Source organism: Xenopus laevis, chromosome 5L (genome assembly GCF_017654675.1).
Source record: "Xenopus laevis strain J_2021 chromosome 5L, Xenopus_laevis_v10.1, whole genome shotgun sequence".
Classification (NCBI taxonomy): domain Eukaryota; kingdom Metazoa; phylum Chordata; class Amphibia; order Anura; family Pipidae; genus Xenopus; species Xenopus laevis.
In genome coordinates, this window is record NC_054379.1 from 8064956 (window position 1) to 8086250 (window position 21295).

General features: G+C 40.3%; 1 protein-coding gene across 1 annotated transcript in view; it reads left to right on the top strand.

Annotated features, from left to right (window-relative positions):
• lrpprc.L (leucine rich pentatricopeptide repeat containing L homeolog) overlaps positions 1-21295 on the top strand; it is a 94282-nt gene that overhangs the window by 19555 nt on the left and 53432 nt on the right. The window contains exons 12-22 of the mRNA XM_018262550.1: positions 952-1070; positions 1354-1447; positions 1926-1995; positions 4080-4107; positions 5898-5955; positions 8604-8710; positions 8989-9066; positions 11148-11204; positions 11940-12053; positions 15542-15675; positions 17404-17489. Coding sequence (XP_018118039.1) covers positions 952-1070; positions 1354-1447; positions 1926-1995; positions 4080-4107; positions 5898-5955; positions 8604-8710; positions 8989-9066; positions 11148-11204; positions 11940-12053; positions 15542-15675; positions 17404-17489 — 945 coding nt within the window. The remainder of the gene's footprint in view (positions 1-951; positions 1071-1353; positions 1448-1925; positions 1996-4079; positions 4108-5897; positions 5956-8603; positions 8711-8988; positions 9067-11147; positions 11205-11939; positions 12054-15541; positions 15676-17403; positions 17490-21295) is intronic.

Sequence of the window (21295 nt, forward strand, 5' to 3'; positions counted from 1 at the left end):
TTTCTTTCCTTCCTTCCTTCCTTCTTTCTTTCTTTTCTTCCTTCCGTCTTTCCTTCCTTCCTTCCGTCTTTCCTTCCTTCCTTCCTTCCGTCTTTCCCTCTTTCTTTCCTTCCTTCCGTCTTTCCCTCTTTCTTTCCTTCCTTCCGTCTTTCCTTCTTTCCTTCCTTCCGTCTTTCCTTCTTTCTTTCTATCCTTATTTCTTTCCTTCCTTCCGTCTTTCCTTATTTCTTTCCTTCCTTCCGTCTTTCCTTATTTCTTTCCTTCCTTCCGTCTTTCCTTCTTTCTTTCCTTCCTTCCGTCTTTCCTTCTTTCCTTCCTTCCGTCTTTCCTTCTTTCTTTCTATCCTTATTTCTTTCCTTCCTTCCGTCTTTCCTTATTTCTTTCCTTCCTTCCGTCTTTCCTTCTTTCTTTCCTTCTTTCTTTCCTTCCTTCCGTCTTTCCTTCTTTCTTTCCTTCCGTCTTTCCTTCTTTCTTTCTTTGTACCTTTCTTTTTATCTATCCTTTTTATCTTTCCTTCTTTGTATCTTAATCTTTTCTTCTTTTAGCTATCTTTATTTCTTTCTAAATGTAAACGTAGGAATGTTAAATATTTATAACATTTTAACTTTTTATGATCCATGTTCTGCAAACCCCACACCTGTGACACGTTTTGTGCATTTTTTGATTAACAAGTATTTTGCAATAAATCTGCAGAATTATGTTACAGATTTACGCTTTAATTTTTACTTTATTGATGTTACTGTTCCTTTAATTCATTTGATGGGTAGATATTGGCATTACACCAGTCTCTGGGCCTTTCTCTGTTGATATCCATTTAATAAGTTGCATATTCTCCAATTAAAGACATTTCTTTCAGTGCTGAGTTTTGTGCAATTGGAAAAGCCTGTGTAGACAAATACTTGTGTTTGCTGCTATAATAATGGTAACACTTCTGTGTTATTTGTCCTGCAGGTACCATTAAAGTAATTAAAGCGCTGTCTGAAATGGGAGTGGAGCTAGACGTTGAGACCTACTCCAACTATGTCCTGAGTGTGTTTAATGATGTACAGACGGCTCGTGCACAGCTGCAGGTGTGTATATTGTATATTTTATAAAGTTTGTCCAGGCACAAGAATTCAGCGGAAACCAAATCCTGCTGAAAAAGGCTGAATCATGAAACAAATCCTGGATTCGGTGCATCCCTAAAATACATCTATATTATGAATTTTTCATTGTCTTGCATACACCGTTATTGGCCATACTATGCAGGTCGTTGTGCAAGCTGCTGGGGGGATTACAAAAGTGACTCTCCATTATGACTGTCACAGGCCAGACTGTAACTTCAGCTCCCTCTGTGTATGTTTATTTGCTCAGGAGAAAGGCTGCCCAGTGGACTCCAGTTGGTTTAACTTGTCTGAGCTGAGACACGAAGCTGTTTCTGGAAACCTGGAGCAAGTGTACTCTCTCTGTAAGTATCTGCATCTGGTCTTAGTGATGTGCGGGCGGCTCCATACCTGCGGGTGGGTCCGGGTTGAGCTCTACTTCCTGTTCTCCCCGCTTGCCACCTTGCACTCCGGCTTCCGACTTCCTTTTCTTATAGACAAGCGCCTTATCGCCCTGCCCCTTTTTATGATGTAATCGGTGGGGGCGGGTCTATAAAAGCTACCCAAAAGGCACGGGTGGAGGTAGAGCAGTTTAGGGTCAGACAAAACCAGACCCACAAATCACTATCTGGTATCTGTGCATCCCAGCTTGGAATGTTGCAAGTCAGGCAATTAGTTATTGCCATACTACATATCGTTTGTACAAGAGAAAAAAAAGGCATAAGGGTCAGTTGGCTATTTTCTCCCATTAAATGAATCTGGAGGAACATCATATGCAGGTGTGATCGAATTTCTCTGACAATATACAGGGTTAATTTCAATGGGAATTTGCTGTTCTTTCAGTATCCTCCGCAAGCTTTCCTTCTGTGGATCTGGGGCAGTTTAGAGGCAGTCTCATCACAGCATTTAAAAGGTAAGACCTTATTATTATTATTATTATTATTATTATTATTATTATTATTAATATTATTAGCCTTTAATAATTTAAGTGGTATGACTCCTCGCCATGTACTAAACTTTGGAAAGGTGGATTCTGATTTATCTTTCCATACTTTCCTGTAAAGGGAATGGATATAGTGATAGTGGCTTACTGTCATTTAATTAAAGCACTGGATTAGGCAGTAGATGTGGCTCAAGATTTAACGAGGCTGGTCAACTTTGCGCTAACTGTTAGTATGACGTAGAGAGGGATATTCTGAGACAATTTGCTATTGGTTTTTATTTTTTATTATTTGTGCTTTTTGACTTATTTAGTTTTCTATTGAGCAGCTCTCCATCTGGTTGCTAGGGTCCAAATTACCCTAGCAACCATGCATTGATTTGACTAAGAAACTAGAAAATGAATAGAAGTTGAGTTGAGTAGAAGAGGAGTAATAAAATGTAGCAATTTGTAGCCTTACAGAGCATTTGTTTTTAAAGGGGGTCAGTGACCCCCATTTGAAAGCTGGAAAGAGTCAGCAAGAAGAAAGCAAATAATTAAAAAAAAAAAACTGTGGAAAACAAAAAATGAAGGCCAGATGTAAAGTTGCTTACAATTAGCCATTGTATGACATAGGAAAAGCTAACTTAAAGGTGAACCACCCGTTTAAATGGAGAATAGCAGAATTAAAGTAAGTTATTTATTATGACATGTTCAATTACCAGTAAGATCAAAAAATTTTTTTTAAAAAATGCGTTGGTATACATTGAAAAAAAAAACCCACTAAGATTAATTAAACTTTAAAATCGCAAAACCTTTATTATTAATTATTTAATTATTTATTAAAGCCTTTTTTAATAACTTACCGAAACTGCGCATGCGCTCCTCTTGAGAAAAGGCGTCAGGGCGGCAATCCATTGTGCGACGCTCAATTTCTCCTCCCTGGCTATCTGACCTATAAGGAAGGCTGGGAGGAGAAATCGAGCGCCGCACGATGGATCGCTCGATCGCTTTCTGAAGAGAAATTTCGGTAAGTTATTTCTTAATAAAGGCTTTGCGATTTTTTTATTTGTCCTGGTGTTTGTTTGTTTTTTTTCAATGTTTACATTTTTTTGATGTTACTGGTCCTTTAATGTGCTTTTGGGAAGAGAGAATGAAATGTTCTATAGAGACAATGTCACAATGTTTGTCGGCAAACGCCCTGGAAGGGTTAACTGTTTCATGTGATTATTTGTCAGGTTAATGTAGAGTTGTTGTTATTCCCCTTATTAGCAGAGGTTCGTTTAAAGGGATACTGTCATGGGAAAAAAAATGTTTTCAAAATGAATCAGTTAATAGTGCTGCTCCAGCAGAATTCTGCACTGAAATCCATTTCTCAAAAGAGCAAACAGATTTTTTTATATTCAATTTTGAAATCTGACATGGGGCTAGACATGTTGTCAATTTCCCAGCTGCCCCAAGTCATGTGACTTGAGCTCTGATAAACTTCAATCACTCTTTACTGCTGTACTGCAAGTTGGAGTGATATCACCCCCTCCCTTTCCTCCCAGCAGCCAAACAAAAGAACAATGGGAAGGTAACCAGATAGCAGCTCCCGAACACAAGATAACAGCTGCCTGGTAGATCTAAGAACAGCACTCAATAGTAAAATCCAAGTCCCACTGAGACACATTCAGTTACATTGAGAAGGAAAAACAGCAGCCTGCCAGAAAGCATTTCTCTCCTAAAGTGCAGGCACAAGTCACATGACCAGGGGCAGCTGGGAAATTGACAATATGTCTAGCCCCATGTCAGATTTCAAAATTGAATATAAAAAAATCTGTTTCATGTTTTCCGATGACAGTATCCCTTTAAGCTTAATGTAACAGGGATCATTTGTCGGCGCTTTCTTTAAGAGCAGGTCGATCGCCCCTTTCAGACAGATGTTTCTTTATGAAAACACTTAACAAACGTTTGCACTTAGACGTAACGTGTCACAGTGGAATGTGTTTTACATGACAACTTTTTATGCATTTTAAGCAACGGTACAAGGTTTCATTTTAGCCCTCTGTTTTCTTATCCTCTGCTGCCACCTACAGGTCAAATAATTTAGAACTCCAGGCTAAGGTAAGTGTCTTGTCAAATTCCTTTTTTTTTTTTTTACTGTTGTCAAATTTAGTTAAAGTAACTTTGATCCTGTCCAATTTAATAAGACCCCGGCGGATCTGACGGTTTCGTCAATTTGCAACTGGCATGGTTCAGATATATCCAACGCCTGGCTCTCTGTTGTGATATACAATTAATTCCTTCTGCCTCTACTCGACCGATCTTATTCTGGTCGCTATAAAGGCCGGTGCCCCATCTAATGCTACAGAATGTCTTAGAACTCAGCGACATTCTATATTGTTAATGTATGGCCGGTAGCAAGGTATGACATATTAACATAGTAAGTAGGGAGGCACCGAATCCACTATTTTGGATTCAGCCGAACCCCCGAATCCTTAGTGAAAGATTCTGCCGAATACCGATCCGAATCTGAATCCTAATTTGCATATGCAAATTAGGGCTGGGAAGGGGAAAACATTTTTTACTTCCTTGTTTTCTGACAAAAAGTCACGCGCTATCCCTCCCTGCCCCTAATTTGCATATGCAAGTTAGGATTAGAATTCGGTTCGGCCAGGCGGAAGGATTCGGCCGAATACGAATCCTGCTGAAGAAGGCCTTATCCTGGATTCTGTGCATCCCTAATAGTAAGTTAGGTTGAAAAAAGACACATGTCCATCAAATTCATTCTTAAGTCTTTATATAACTTGCCTAACTGCCAGTTGATCCAGAGGAAGGCAAAAAACCCTTTAAACCCTTGCCAATTTGCCTCAGGTGGAAAAAATTCCTTGCTGGCTCCAAGATGACAGTTGGATCAGTCCCTGAATCAACTTGTACTAGAGTCCTGCGCAGGCCCGGATTTGTGGCGAGGCCACATAGGCCCGGGCCTAAGGCGGCACATTTTTGGGGGCGGCATGCCGCCCAGCCGCCTGTGCTCCCCAGTGCTTCGGCGCTGGCGCTTTTGCGCCAGCGTGTGGTAGTGTGGGCGGGAGCTAGGACCGCGTGGAGCGCGCGGCCTAGGGACGCCCGCCCAGCGAATCCGGCGCTGGTCCTGCGTGGAACCAATTTATTAAAAACCGCAACCAGCATAGTTACCCGCTTGGATCAGCTAACCGACCCACAAGTACCTTATCCACAACCCAATCCGCTAACCATCAAGAAACAGGAAGTGTTGTCATTGTAAACCGGAAGTAACATCATTGGAAGTTGGCGTGATCAGAAAAAAAGGAGTAAAACTCGCTATTGAAGTCCCGCGACCCAGAGAACTGCTGACCCGCGTCTATACCCGCTCCCGAAACTTCTATATGCACCCTGCAGGGTACTGCAAGTTTTTGCAGGTACCCAACCCTCTGTAGGACTCTAACTTGTACTATGAGCTATCTTCCATATCCCTGTATTCCCTCGCTCACTAAACACCAGCCAACCCCTTCTTAAAGCTATCTAATGTATCAGCCATTGAGATACAGAAAGATGTTTATAGTCGGCCTATTCTCTAATCAGGAGAACTACATGCAGATTTGCTGGGTGGTGATGGGGATCAAATACATAAGTGCCATTATCCTCTCTGCGAGAGCAATGGGACACATTTCGGAGCCCGGCTCCTGTATAAACGTTTATAGCTGTTGACTGAGCATAGTGATTTCCCCTCCCGACGTCCCCATTCTGTGTTTATTTTCTGCCGGAACCAAATTGCTAGGGTGCCGCATGGCAGTCAGGTGGGGGAAGATTTATTATTTTCAGAATTGAATTTCGTTTGCCATTTGTCCTCGCGGGCGGCTCCTTGGCTGTAATACACCGTTATTTTGTCTTCACAGATAACGGAGCTGCTGTACAAAGACAGGAGATACTGCCAGGCACCTTCCTCACCCAATGGTAACGTTTCAATATCTGTCGTATGTAGTGAGTCTGGGCGGCACGGATTATGGCAGTAAATGCCGATTGCTTCTTTTTTAAGGCTAAAATGCTCATATTCCTGCCCCGTCTGCATATTTCATTGTTCAGTTATAGATGACTTATTCTATGGTGGGGCATAGTTCATCCAGAAACAGAACTCCAAATAACTGATAATTATATCATTTAGCTTTTTTTATTTTTTATTATTCCTCCTTTTTCTGCTGCTCTGTAACCTTGAATTTAATCTCCTGGTCGGGTCACTGACCCCAACAACCACAACGAAGCTCATTGAATGTATTAGTAATCATTTAGGTTAATATATTGCGCACACCTAAATCCTTCCTTGCAGCCCACCCTCCTTTTAATCATTTTCTAAATCTAGTTACACAATAGAAATATCACTAGTGATGAGCGTTCTCGGCGAATTTGTACGTTTCGCCAACGGCGAATAAATTCACTAAATTGCAGAGAATATTCGCCATCATCAAAGTTTTTTTTGACAATTCCAACGTCAATTTGGATGCCAGCGACAATTATACCGACACCTATTGACTTTAATATGCGTCAAAAGTTGTCGGCGTCTAAACAGTTTTGACGCTCCGCGAATTGTTGCCGTCGTCAAAATTTGCGTTTCGCAAACTTTTTATCTGTTTTGTGGGAAATGAGTGAATTTTCGTGGCGAAACGGGACAAATTCGCCAATCACTAAATATCACAAATATTACAAATTAATTTTCACGAGAAGTTATGTATTTTTTTTGCTGAAGTTCCCTTGTACGGGAATGGGATCTATTATCCGGAAACCTGTTATCCAGAAAGCTCCGAATTACGGAAAGGCCTTCTCCCATAGACTCCATTTTAATCTAAAAAAATCCAAATTTTAAAAAACGATTTCCTTTTTCTGTGTAATAATAAAACAGTCACTTGTACTTGATCCCAACTGAGATATAATTAATCCTTATTGGAAGCAAAACCAGCCTATTGGATTCATTTCATGTTTACATGATTTTCTAGTAGACTTAAGGTATGAAGATCCATGTACAGAAAGATCCATTATCTGGAAAACCCCGGGTCCCATAACAGGTTCCATACCTGTAGTTGGTGTTGGCTGCCTTTCTTTGATAAGGACTACTGTGGTCCTGCTTTAGGATTTGCAAAGGATGCATTTGCAGAATTTTTTATTATATAGGGCTGCTATTCCTCACACCCCGACTAGTACCCCTGTGCCATTTATTACTGTCCTCGTAACCCCCCAATTAACTTTACCTGCTCCTCTAGTGCAGCCCCCTGCCCTGGGGGAACTTGTGGTTGTCCCGCTAGGCGATCATGGCTGTTAAACCTATGAGCCGAGCCAAAATACTGTCGTCAACACTTAAAGGATGGGAATTCACGGCAGCCATCTTCTTTGCTTCGGTAAATTTCGGAAGCAGAGCAGAGTTTCGGCACATGCTCAGTTGGATAATCTTCTGGTCTCGAACAACTGCGCATGCGCAGAAGGTCACGTAAAAATTTTCAGAAATTTTCGTGACTTTCGGCGTATGCGCAGTTGTTTGGGATCAGAAGATTACTCCAACTGAGCATGTGCCGAAACTCTGCTCTGCTTCTAAAATTTACAGAAGAAATGAAGATGGTGGGCGTGAACTCCCGAGGACAGAATCTGCACGGGTACCAGGTAGGCTGGGGGGGAGGAGGGAGGTGAGTCTAGGTAGGTTTGGGGGGTAGGAGGTTTTTAAGGTTTGGGTTGAATTCTCCTGTAAGGAAGTCAAGTAAACGATAAATGATGGTTCAGCTCACTATTTCCATTAGGTAAATGCACCGGAGCAGTTAAAAAAAAAATATGGCCGCTGTCCATGGGAAGCAGCAATGCCTGTGCCAAGTGTTACCTCTTCACTGGACCCTCCGGAAATCAACATATTGACTAGGAATGCACCGAATCCGGGATTCAGCTTTTTTCAGCAGGATTCGGATTCAGCCAGATCCTCGTGCCTGGCCAAACTGAATCCAATCCTATTTTTTCATATACAAATTAGGGTTGGGAAAAGAAATCACGAAAGAAAAAAAAATGTATTCCACTTTTTCCCATCCCTAATTTGCATATGCAAATTTGGATTTGGTTCAGAATTCAGCCAAATCTTTCATGAAAGGATTCGGCCGAATCCCAAATAGGGGCATCCCGAATATTGATACACAGTTTTATTTAGAATCCAATTAAAAGGCTCCACTAAACCGGTGCAGCGTTTATGCACATTTATTGCTCTGTGTTTAGTTTAAAGGTGTTGGATAAGGTCTGCCTGTGCCGTTCATGAGACGGCCGCATATCTTTGTGGGGTGCTCTGTAATAAATCTCTATTGCTGGTATGTGTATGCAAGGTCTTTAGGCATTACCCCAAACACAAAAAGAAAAAAGTAAAAAGTCAGAGCTGTGACAGGTGTGAAATGAATTTTCCTTTAGCCACATCGTCTCCATGCCTCACTGATCATTGTTGCCTTTGCAGAACCTCTCATCAGACTGACATCTCACACCAAAATGATTTCTTATAAATTAATCCTGATAACATGACAGTGGCAGTAATTTCGGAGGAATAACGTTTTTTTCTCCGTTTTGTCTCCCGCCCCTCGTTCATGCAGAAGCTGTTGGCTATTTTCTTTATAACCTGATTGACAGCATGAGCGACACAGAAGTACAGGCCAAGGAGGAGCATCTGAGACAATACTTCCATCAGCTGAAGAACGCGGTACCTCATTTTTTTTTTATTTCCCCCCCTCTACTCTCCCCTCCTTTCTCTCGTTTTTTATCTTCCTTCGACATAATGCCCGTCCTGCCTGACATGTATCTATTAGGTTGCAAATTGCTGCTTTTAAGTCAAACCAGACCACTTCTCAATGTCATGGCAGGAGCTGAGACTTAAATTATGTCTGAGATAATTCCAGTAAGACGGATTTCGTTTTGTCTCTGTGTTTCAAAACTAATATTATTTTTTTTTAATCCCCCCTCCCCACGTTCCCAATGCAGAACATCGCAATCTCCGCAAACATATACAGGGGGATCCGTAACCTTCTGGACTCCAGTCATGTTCCGGAACTGATTAAGGTTTGTCACTTACACCGGTGTTTTGTGGGCTGCTGTCAGGCTTCCTTTCTGGCTTTCACATTAAAATTCTATTTGACGGCATCGTTGAAAAATCATTAATCCGCAGCGCTGATCGTTTTCGTGACACACAACCAAATGTTTTAAAGAGCTTTATCACTTACTGGTGCTATGTAAATAATACCAGCATTAAACGGGTGGTTCACCTTAACGTTAATCTTTAGTACGTTATAGATTGGCCAATTCTAAGCAACTTTCCAATTGCTCTTTTTTTTAAGTTTATTTTAATTTATTGCCTTCTTCCGACTCTTTACAGCTTTCAAATGACCCCATCTAAAAGGCTACAAATGTACAGTTATTGCTACTTTTTATTACTCATCTTTCTATTCAGGCCTCTCCTATTCATATTCCAGTCTCTTATTCAAATCAATGCATGGTTGCTAGGGGGATTTGGACCATAGCAACCAGAGTGCTGAAATTGCAAACTTGAGAGCTCCTAAATAAAAAGCTAAATAAGTCAAAAACCACAAACAATAAAAAAAAAAAGAAAGCCAATTGCAAATTGTCTCAGAATATCACTCTCTACATCATACAGTTAACACAAAGGTGAAAAACCCCTTTAAAGGGAATATCAACCCAAAAATGATTTCACCTAATAAAAGAGAACCTAATTCTAAGCAACTTTCCAATATATGTTTAGTTCCCTTTTTCTATGATTTTTAATTTATTTGTATATGTATTGCTATTGGATATATAGAGAGATATATAGACAGAGATATGGAGAGAGAGAGATATGGAGAGAGAGAGATATGGAGAGAGAGAGATATGGAGAGAGAGAGATATGGAGAGAGAGAGATATGGAGAGAGAGAGATATGGAGAGAGAGAGATATGGAGAGAGAGAGATATGGAGAGAGAGAGATATGGAGAGAGAGAGATATGGAGAGAGAGAGATATGGAGAGAGAGAGATATGGAGAGAGAGAGATATGGAGAGAGAGAGATATGGAGAGAGAGAGATATGGAGAGAGAGAGATATGGAGAGAGAGAGATATGGAGAGAGAGAGATATGGAGAGAGAGAGATATGGAGAGAGAGAGATATGGAGAGAGAGAGATATGGAGAGAGAGAGATGTGGGGAGAGAGAGATGTGGGGAGAGAGAGATATGGAGAGAGAGAGATGTGGAGAGAGAGAGATGTGGAGAGAGAGAGATGTGGAGAGAGAGAGATGTGGAGAGAGAGAGATGCGGGGAGAGAGAGAGATGCGGGGAGAGAGAGAGATGCGGGGAGAGAGAGAGATATGGAGAGAGAGAGATATGGAGAGAGAGAGATATGGAGAGAGAGAGATATGGAGAGAGAGAGATGTGGAGAGAGAGATGTGGAGAGAGAGAGATGTGGAGAGAGAGAGATGTGGAGAGAGAGAGATGGGGAGAGAGAGAGATGGGGAGAGAGAGAGATGGGGAGAGAGAGAGATGGGGAGAGAGAGAGATGGGGAGAGAGAGAGATGGGGAGAGAGAGAGATGGGGAGAGAGAGAGATGGGGAGAGAGAGAGATGGGGAGAGAGAGATGCGGGGAGAGAGAGAGATGTGGAGAGAGATAGAGATGTGGAGAGAGAGATGTGGAGAGGGTGCGATGTGGAGAGAGAGAGAGGGAGCGATGTGGAGAGAGAGAGATATGGAGAGAGAGAGATGTGGAGAGAGAGATGTGGAGAGAGAGAGATGTGGAGAGAGAGAGATGTGGAGAGAGAGAGATGTGGAGAGAGAGAGATGTGGAGAGAGAGAGATGTGGAGAGAGAGAGATGTGGAGAGAGAGAGATGTGGAGAGAGAGAGATGTGGAGAGAGAGAGATGTGGAGAGAGAGAGATGTGGAGAGAGAGAGATGCGGGGAGAGAGAGAGATGCGGAGAGAGAGAGAGATGTGGAGAGAGAGAGATGTGGAGAGAGATAGAGATGTGGAGAGAGAGATGTGGAGAGAGGGAGCGATGTGGAGAGAGGGAGATATGGAGAGTGATATTACACATACGATCCATGATAATGTTTCAGGTTATATTTAAAGTATGATGAAACACTATATGGAATTATGTATTTCAGGATGTTATAGTGTTGGTCGATTCGCAAGAAACATTATCCTCATCAGATATTGTAAAGGTAAGGCTGCTAAAAAAAACCTGTATGCAGAAAACCTGTAATCCATCATTCTGGATTCCTTCTGTGAATAAATATTAAAGCTCTTTAATGAGGGTCACATGCCTCCTGAAAACAAGCACCGCCTTGCACCCATATTTGATTCATTATCAATGATATTTTGGTCTTCAATTAAATTTTTTAAGGAGATGTCTGCTCTCGAATAGGATACACTAAGGGGCAATATATCAAAAATTTAGTTTTGGGCGTTTTTTTTTTTTTTTTTGCACAATTTCGAGAAAAAAAGCAGTAAAAAAAAATACAATTACAAATATACTCGAGAATATTCTTTCTAACCACGAATAATCTGCATTTATTAAAGAATAAAACCACAAAAAGTCACCAGTGAAAACTCGGCAAGTAAAAGCTGTCGGATAGAAGTCAAGGGGAATGTTCTTGGACAACTTTATTTATTTTCCCAACATTTTCAGTCTCATTGAAATTGAATGGGACAATGAGATTCTCACACGCATGCTACTTTTTTCCAGAAAAAAATAAGCTAGCATTCGAGAAAAAAAGTCAAAAGTTTTCTGTTTTTTTTTCCCCTCATCCAGATTTTGATAAATTTGCCCCTATAATGTTTAGTTCCCAGTTAACTTGTATTTGTCACCCTTAACTCCTGCAACCTACAACCAAAATCCTCCTGTTTCATAGATTGAAGTGGATTTTTTTTGCTTATTGTCCGTCTTTCCTTTCTAGTCTGTGGAGTTAAAGGCTTCGTCTTTAGAAGAAGAGATTGAGACCCTGAAAGCTGAGAACAAGCCTTTTGGGGATGTGTTGAAGCAGCTTGTGATGGTACTTTGCTCTGAAGAGGTATTGAAACAGTTCAGCTTCTTTAACTTTTTATCTTTTGTAATTGATATTCGTTCTATTTTTCTTTAGATTTCATGATATTAGCAATTCTGCAGTTCTGTTGGGCTGGGGGTGGCGGGCAGAAAGGCAAATGCTTAGTTTCATGGAGCGATCAAAGAGAATCCTCTCTTTAATGGATACAGATAAATTCAATTAAAATCAAACCTGACCTCTTACTACTTGAAGCGCATATTATTAGACTAAAGTGGTCTTATTTTGGACATATTATTTGGGAATTTGTTGTAAATTTTATAGGGATGCACCAAATTCACTATTTTGGATTTGACCAAACCCCCGAATCCTTCAGGAAAGATTCAAACGAATACCTAACTGAATCCAAATCCTCATTTGCATATGCAAATTAGGGGTGGGAAGGATAAAACATATTCACGCTAAATCACGCGATTTCCCTCCCTGCCCCTAATTTGCATATACGGTTTAGGTTGAGCTGGGCAGAAGGATTTGGCCAAATCCGAAACCCGCTGAAAAAGGCCGATTCCTGGCTGAATCCCGAACCGAATCCTGGATTCGGTGCATCCCTAGAAATTTTCACCTATGCATGGAAAAGTAGAACAACCAATAACCAGATGGTTAGAATCAATCACACGCCACTGAGAAGCCTGAAGAGTCAAGTACAAGAGAAAACATTTTGAAGAAATAATATCCATGTGGTCTCCAGGAGTCAAAATTGACTTTACCTAGTGGAAAGATGCCCGAGCTTAAGTACCCCAACTCACTATCTCTAGTAGAGATACCACTACGTAAAGATTAGCTAGGATTTGCCCCAGGGTCTCGGATCAGTGTCCCAAGTGCCTCAATGCTGTGGATACCTTCCTCCATGGCTTTTGGGAATGCCCAATAATATCGAGATTTGGGCAAGAGGTACCCCATTATGCTGAAACCACCTTAGCACTCCCAAATATATTGTCAACCAGCCTCTGTCTTCTGGGCATTGCGCAGACCCCTGAGACCCCCGGCTAAATGATTAAACTTATAGTTAAACTAATAGATAGAACTAACCCAATTAACCCAAGCTGAAGCCCCAGACCTTTAGCTCGGGGAGGCAATTAATGCAAATAGATAATAGTAAAGGGCTGGCACATACCAGACCACATTTTGAAAAAAAAGGTTTTATTGGAGCAAAACCATCACAGCAAAGCCTTATGCGTTTCGTGCCTTAGGGGCACTTAGTCTTAGGCTAAATTGTGTCACTTGCAATTGTTCTACTATACAAAAAAGGCAATAGGGCCCACTGTGTTAAACTTCTGGAAAAAACTACTTAACTACCAATTAAAAATAATTATAAACAAATTACTCCCTACTCAAGCAGAAACATATATACCAGGCCCAGGGATGCCCTGATAAATTTGAACAGTTCCGCAGAAATCCGAAAGAAATGCATGACTGATGCAGTAGGAATATCTATGTATAGTTCCCAACTTGGCAACTTCACTCGCCTTTTCTCCTCTGTTCCGTTTGCCTTTTCTCTTTTTAACTAAAGGGGCAATAATACTCTGTATTGTGAAAAACTGAAATGCAAAATAAAAACTTTATTGACTTTCTTATACTCAATAAGAATCTAAATCGGTGATGGGCAACCAGTAGCTTGTCATATATTGATACGGTTCCCAGTATCTCCAACAAACCTTGACTTTCAATCTGAAATGCAAAATCTGTTCCATTCCTGGATTTAACAGTCTGATCTTCGTATGTCTTTGATGTCTCCCAGCGTAGGCAGCTTTTAAAGGAGAAGGAAAATCAATTACCAAGTGTTAGGCACCCCCAAGTGATTTTATTGACTTACCTGAAGCCCCGGCCAGTGCTCCGATCAGCAGAAAACGGCACCGGCCGGGGTTATACCAGTGAGCACCACAGAGTGATCTTCTTCCGTCTTTTCTCCTTTTTCGTGCGGTTGCACATGAGCAGTAGAATGAAAAGCCAAAGTAGAACTAAAAAGTCGATATTTCGTTAAACTGCGCATGCATTTGCCCAGGGAAATATGAAGAAAGAAGAAAACGGAAGCGGATGACTCTGTGGTGCTCACTGGTATGTGACCTACCTGAAACACAAATGACCACATTAAAGTTCCCTTATTTGGGATGTCACATGACACGAAAGAATAAAAAAAAAACAAATATGCATGGAAATAAAAAAGGAACCACCAACAAAATGGTTTGAACTATTTACAGCAGTAATGAACTTGCCATGGGGAAGACACAAAGACATTTTGGAGAAACTCTACCCAAATGGTCTCCTGGAGTTAACATGGACTCCTCAGCCCTCGGCGGGTTACCTACATGCCTTCTTGTTAGAGTTACAGTGCAACAAAAATTGTCGGTGGGATGTTGGCAACAGGTGACTACTGATGGGCGAATGTATTGATGGATTTCCACGTTTCACCGCCGGTGAATAAATTCGCCAATTGCAGCAAAAGTCCGCCAGCGAAGTCAGTTTTTCGATGCCGGCAACAATTCTGACACCTGGCGACAATTAACCGCACGCCTATTGACTTTGGGAATTGGACAAAATAGGAATGCGTCAAATTGTTGCCGGCGTTGATTTTAACACCCATGAATTGACGTCTGCGTCAAAATTCGTGGTAAGCATTTGCCATTTCGCAAATTTCGCATTTTTTAGTGAAGTAAAGCGGCCCAAATTCGCCCATCAGGTGACCCAAGCCTGGACTAGAGGTCCAAGCATGGGTCAAAAAATGTGTTTAGCAAATCTTATTTTCCTTGAATAGCCGAAAACTTTTTTTTTTTCCTGAAATTCAGAATTTCGATCTGCTTTATGTTTATTTATCAATTCTTAATGCAGAGTTTAACCAGCCCATTGAATAGTGAATGTCTATGAGGTTTCTTAACCTGCTTCCCTGAGAACATTTTCAACCTGTTCATATTCAAGCAACATAGCTGCTTAAACCAGATACAGGTATGGGACCTGTTATCCAGAATGCTCAGGACCTGGGGTTTTCCGGATAACGGATCTTTCCGTAATTTGGGTCTTCATGCCTTATGTCTACTAGAAATTCATTTAAACGTGAGATAAAGCCAATAGGCTGGTTTTGCTTCCAATAAGGATTAATTATATCTTAGTTGGGATCAAGTACAAGCGACTGTTTTATTATTACACAGAAAAAGGTAATTATTTTTAATAATTAGGATTATTTGGATAAAATGGAGTCTACGGGAGACAGCCATTCCGTAATTTGGAGCTTTCTGGATATCGGGTTTCTCGATAAGGGATCCTATACCTGTACCAATCCCTATGCAATGCTTTTAGCCTGGGATATTCAACGTATGACTGTACAGCTGATAATGAGATACAGCCCATTTGTTATTGGAAGGTATTGCACTTTAACAATAAACAAATTGCTCTGATTTATAAAACAGCTGACCTCACCTGCTGACTATTTTACTGTATTTATATATTATATTTATTCATTCCAGAATATGCAAAAAGCCCTAGAAGTAAAGGCCAAATATGAACAAGAAAACTTGGCCATTGGAACATATGCAGCTCTCATTCAGCTCTGCTGCCGCCATGATAATCCAGATGAGGCGCTTAACCTTAAACAAGAGCTGTAAGTATCCAGCGTTAGCACTTCTGCCATTTCATCTTCTTTTTCATCACCATTCTGTCAAGCTAGATTTTAATTGAGCGTGTGCTTTAAAGGGGGAAATTCCACTTTCAGCAGTCACAAATATAATATTTATTCTCCCTGGTCACCATAGGGTTAAAGGGGCTGTTCACCTTTGCGTTAACTGTTAGTATGATGTAGAGAGGGATATTCTGAGACAATTTGTAATTGTTTTTATTTTTTTATTATCTGTGGTTTTTGAGTTATTTCGCATTTAATTCAGCAGCTCTCCAGTTTGCAATACAATACATTTGTAGCCTTAATGAGCATTTGTATTTTAGATGGGGTCAGTGACCCCCCATTTGAAAGCTGCAAAGAGTCAGAAGAAATTGGCAACTAATTCAAAAACTATAATAATAATAAAAAAATAATAAAGACCTATTGAAAAGTTGCTTAGAATTAGCCATTCTATCCATTCTATAACATACTAAACGTTAACTTAAAGGGGAACCACCTCTTTAACATTAGCTGCCATGGTTCAGAAAGCAGTCAGGGGTTTGTTTTTTTGTCACCTGTTAACCATGGTACCGAGTTAACATACAGTTAACCATGGCACCGAGTTGTAGCACCTTCAGCAGTTACCGGTATATAGAGTTCTGCTGTGGTCCGGACCTAGAAAATTATCATTTTTATTGGCTTTCAAACCAGACCTTTTATCAAAGGCAGTTGTAGGTAAAAAAACAAAACTTCCAAATGTAGAGGGTGTTAAATCTGAAATTTTTTTTGTTAGTCCTTAATATATTTATTACTGGTTGCAGCCAAGATATTTCACCTGCTCTGAACGGCTAATTTACAGCAAGACTTGTATATTTGTAATATACAGTTTGCATTGGTTCAGTGGGGTTAAGGAAGCATAAAAATACAGGTATGGGACCTGATATCCAGAATGCTCGGGACCTGGGGTTTTCCAGATATTGGATCTTTCCCTAATTTGGATCCTCATACCTTAAGTCTACTAGAAAATCAATTAGTTGGGATCAAGTTAGGGATGCACCAAATCCAGGATTCAGTTCGGGATTCGGCCTTTTTCAGCAGGATTCGGCTGAATCCTTCTGCTTGGCAGAACCGTATCCTAATGGGAATCGTGAGTTTTTGTCACAAAACAAGGAAGTAAAAAATGTTTTCCTCTTCCCACCCCTAATTTGCATATGCAAATTAGGGTTCGGTTCAGTATTCGGCCGAATCTGTCGTGAAGGATTCGGGGGTTTCGGCCGAACCCAAAATAGTGGATTCGGTGCATCCCCAGATCAAGTACAAGCTACTGTCTTATTATTACAGGTATGGGATCCGTTATCCTGAAACTCGTTATTCAGAAAGCTCCGAATTACAGAATGGCCGTCTCCCATAGACTCCATTATAATCATATAATCCAATTTTTTAAAACTGATTTCCTTTTTCTGTGTAATAATAAAACAGTCGCTTGTACTTGATCCCAACTAAGATATAATTAATCCTTATTGGAGGCAAAACCAGCCTATTGGCTTTATTTCATGTTTATATGACTTTCTAGTAGACGTAAGGTATAAAGATCCAAATTACGGAAAGATCTGTTCTCCGGAAAACCCCAGGTCCCAAGCATTCTCGATAAAAGGTTCCATACCTGTATTAAGCCACCAGGTTCACTTAAGACTTTCCAGCCCAGTTGAAATTGCTGAACATTTTATTTTTTAGGGACCGTAAAGATTCTTCTGCTGTTCTGGACACCAGCAAGTACATGTCTCTCGTCAAGGTGTTCGCAAAGAACAGCCGGATAGCAGGTATGTGGGGAAGTATCTACCTACCATAAAAAACAAACATGAGACTTGATATTAATGGTATATCAGGGGCAGGAGAGTGCGCCAGCATTTTGCATACAAATTTGCATGTGAATTCACCCAGAGCTGCTTGGACAGTGCAGCCCATTAGCTTTAATGACTTGCCAGGCTTGTCATTTACATTTGCACAGCTCAGTGCCTTTTGCATTTATGCCGCTCGTTTTTTTTGTTTTTTGTTTTTTTTTTATTAGCATCGCTCTTCCGATTGAGTTTGAAGATCATGACTTGTGGCACAAATTGCCCATGTGCCCCGACTAATGGCTTTGTTTTCGCTTAAGGAGGTCTGAAGGCTGAGCTTAAAACCTATAACTATAACCTTCTTGGGTTGGGGAGAAAATATGCTGTGAAAAAAAAGTGCCAATATCATGAAAACTGGGAAATCTCTTGCCGTAATGAGCAAACATTTCTGGTAGAACGTATACTGACTTTTTCATTTTTTTTTATACATAGACCTAATTAGGCCAAAGTGTTTAGGAAATAAAAACATTTTTCTGACAGTTGCAGCATTTATTCTGTCTATAAGCGTTTTTTTTATATATAGACCTAATTAGGCCAAAGTGTTTAGGAACTAAAAACATTATCCTGACAGTTGCAGCATTTATTCTGTCTGTAAGCATTTTTTTTATATATAGACCCAATTAGGCCAAAGTGTTAAGAAAATAAAAACATTTTCCTGACAGTTGCAGCATTTATTCTGTCTATAAGCGTGTTTTTATATATAGACCTAATTAGGCCAAAGTGTTTAGGAACTAAAAACATTTTTCTGACAGTTGCAGCATTTATTCTGTCTATAAGCGGTTTTTTTATACATAGACCTAATTAGGCCAAAGTTTTTAGGAAATAAAAACATTTTCCTGACAGTTGCAGCATTTATTCTGTCTATAAGCGATTTTTTTATATATAGACCTAATTAGGCCAAAGTGTTTAGGAAATAAAAACATTATCCTGACAGTTGCAGCATTTATTCTGTCTATAAGCGATTTTTTTATATATAGACCTAATTAGGCCGAAGTGTTTAGGAACAAACATTATCCTGACAGTTGCAGCATTTATTCTGTCTATAAGCGATTTTTTTATATATAGACCTAATTAGGCCAAAGTGTTTAGGAACTAAAAACATTATCCTGACAGTTGCAGCATTTATTCTGTCTGTAAGCATTTTTTTTATATATAGACCCAATTAGGCCAAAGTGTTAAGAAAATAAAAACATTTTCCTGACAGTTGCAGCATTTATTCTGTCTATAAGCGTTTTTTTATATATAGACCTAATTAGGCCAAAGTGTTTAGGAACTAAAAACATTTTTCTGACAGTTGCAGCATTTATTCTGTCTATAAGCGATTTTTTTATACATAGACCTAATTAGGCCAAAGTGTTTTCTTGCCAGTTGCAGGATTTATTCTGCCTCCTGGGATTACTGAAAATCTGTGTTGTAAGATTAAAGGGGCAGTTCGGTTTTTAGTATGGTATGTTAGTTGAACAACATTATAATTTGAAAAAGCTGCCTATATATCATATGTTTTTACTAGGAATGCACCAAATCCACTATTTTGGATTCGGCCGAACCCCCAAAACCTTTGCGAAAGGTTAGGCCGATTACCGAACTGAATCCAAATTCTAATTTGCATATGCAAATTAGGGAAGGGGAAAACATTGTTTACTTGTTTTGTGACAAAATGTCACACAATTTCCCTCCACGCCCCTAATTTGCGGCTGAATCTGAATCCTTCTGAAAAAGAATCCTGGCCGAATACCGAACCGAATCTTGGATTCGGTGCATCCCTAGTTTTTACAGTATGCATAGGGATGCATGCATAGCATTAATTCTTGGTTGCATTCTTTACAGAAAAACCTTTTGTACATTTTTTTTTTTTAAATTAAGGCATTTTTAGAAAATAAAGAGGGGTACAGAAAAAAAGAAGGGGACGGGGAACTTCCACGCCATCAATACACATGTACATAATATTTTGAGTATTTTTTTTGCAGCCTGTGGAAATCGTTGGGTATAATAAAGCATTAGAGGCCTTATTCTTTATGCGGTTGACAATTATAAAGTAGACACATTTGCATGGCTGGTCATTAAGACCTTCACAGGTTTGTATGCAAGTGATAAACATCTTAACTGGCAGTTGTTAAGTCATACAGTGTATCCGTTTCATACTTATAAGGTGGTCATACTGGGGCCTCCTGACCAAGTTGGGAGCTTATCAGACCATGAGGCCCTCCCAAAAGCGTTTCATAGACGTTTCATACTTATTATAAGGTGGTCATACTGGGGCCTCCTGACCAAGTTGGGAGCTTATTAGACCATGAGGCCCTCCCAAAAGCTTTCTCAGCTGGGGCTGGATGAAAATCCGATATCTAGCAGTTTGAAAATCCCGACAGGGGAGGACAACATTGGTACATTGATTGAGTCCTCTGCAGACTGGTCTCCGTACACCTTCGGGTAACACTGCTTTGGGACAAAGGGGTGTTATCATGAAACGTTTCAGATCCGCAATTATCTTTGCAAGGGCTTGTCGCTACTTGCACCTGCCTTGTGTGCCAGTGAGCGTTTTCTCCCTTTGGGAGGGTGCCAGTCCCTCCATTACTACCAGACATTCACCTTTGGGAGAGCCAGGGTGTGTGACAATAGACCTATATTATATATCTTCATAGGCGTGAAGCATGACCTGATTGTTGTACAGAGTCAAACAATTGGATCAGCCCAATTTGACTCAGATCATGTGGGACCAAAAACGCATAAGGATCAGCTGATTTGGCGAGGTCTTTAGGTGTATATCCAGATTTAAAGGGAAGGTATGACAATAGCAACTGCAGTGGATGTTGGTGGCCCCTAGGTCAAGAACTACATTGAAAACTTGATTGGGGCAGGGGAACACACAGGTAGGGTTCCTAAGAAATAAAGACAAATTATTGGTTGAGTACATATAGTAAGTTAAAAAAAGACAGATCTCTTGGTTCAACCTTTATTAATTAATTTCAAGCTAAAGAAGGTAGACGTTTCTTTGATATTTGTTAGGAAAATACACGTCCGACTGTGATTGCCTCTACTTTCCTCGTGGTCAAGTCATTTCATAGCAGCCCAATAAGCCAGACATACGTGCAGTGCAGTAGAGCCGATTCCCATTGCATTTGTTTCCGCAAATATTAACCATTAGGCCTTAATTCTGAATTTCCAGCTTCACAAGCGGAGCGTATGTTTCAGTATGTGCTAAAATCTGAACCATGATCCAAATTCAGCAGTATAATAATATTTAAGAATAAGGTGCCAGCAGGATTCCTTGCGCCTTTTCATAATGTCGTTGGCTGTCGCCTCGCATACATTTGCTCGTATTAAAATGTTCCGAATATGCGGCTAAATTCCAATTTTCAAAGAGGCGTCGAAACCTTCGCTAGCGCTCGCCGTGTATTTCATCAGCTGCCTTCCAATATGGCCCTCAGTGGAAACATTATGTGCTTGGTCAAGCTCTCGGAAACAAATTTAGCTTTAAGCTTTCTGTTATTGTTTAAAATATGTACCAGCGTAGTGAAATGTGCAGAACCAATGAGGCAATGCATTGAATATAAATAAGGCAGAAGTAATGCATTCGCCCCTAGCCCTGTGCTGGACGGTCATTGGGAAGGCATTTGCTACGCTTTATTTGCAGAGCATAATCATTTTGTCGACTGTTGCTTTCCTGAAACTTATTGAAAAAAAAAAAAAAACATAAATTACTGTAGCCCATCTGTTTTGCCTGGGCAAAGGAA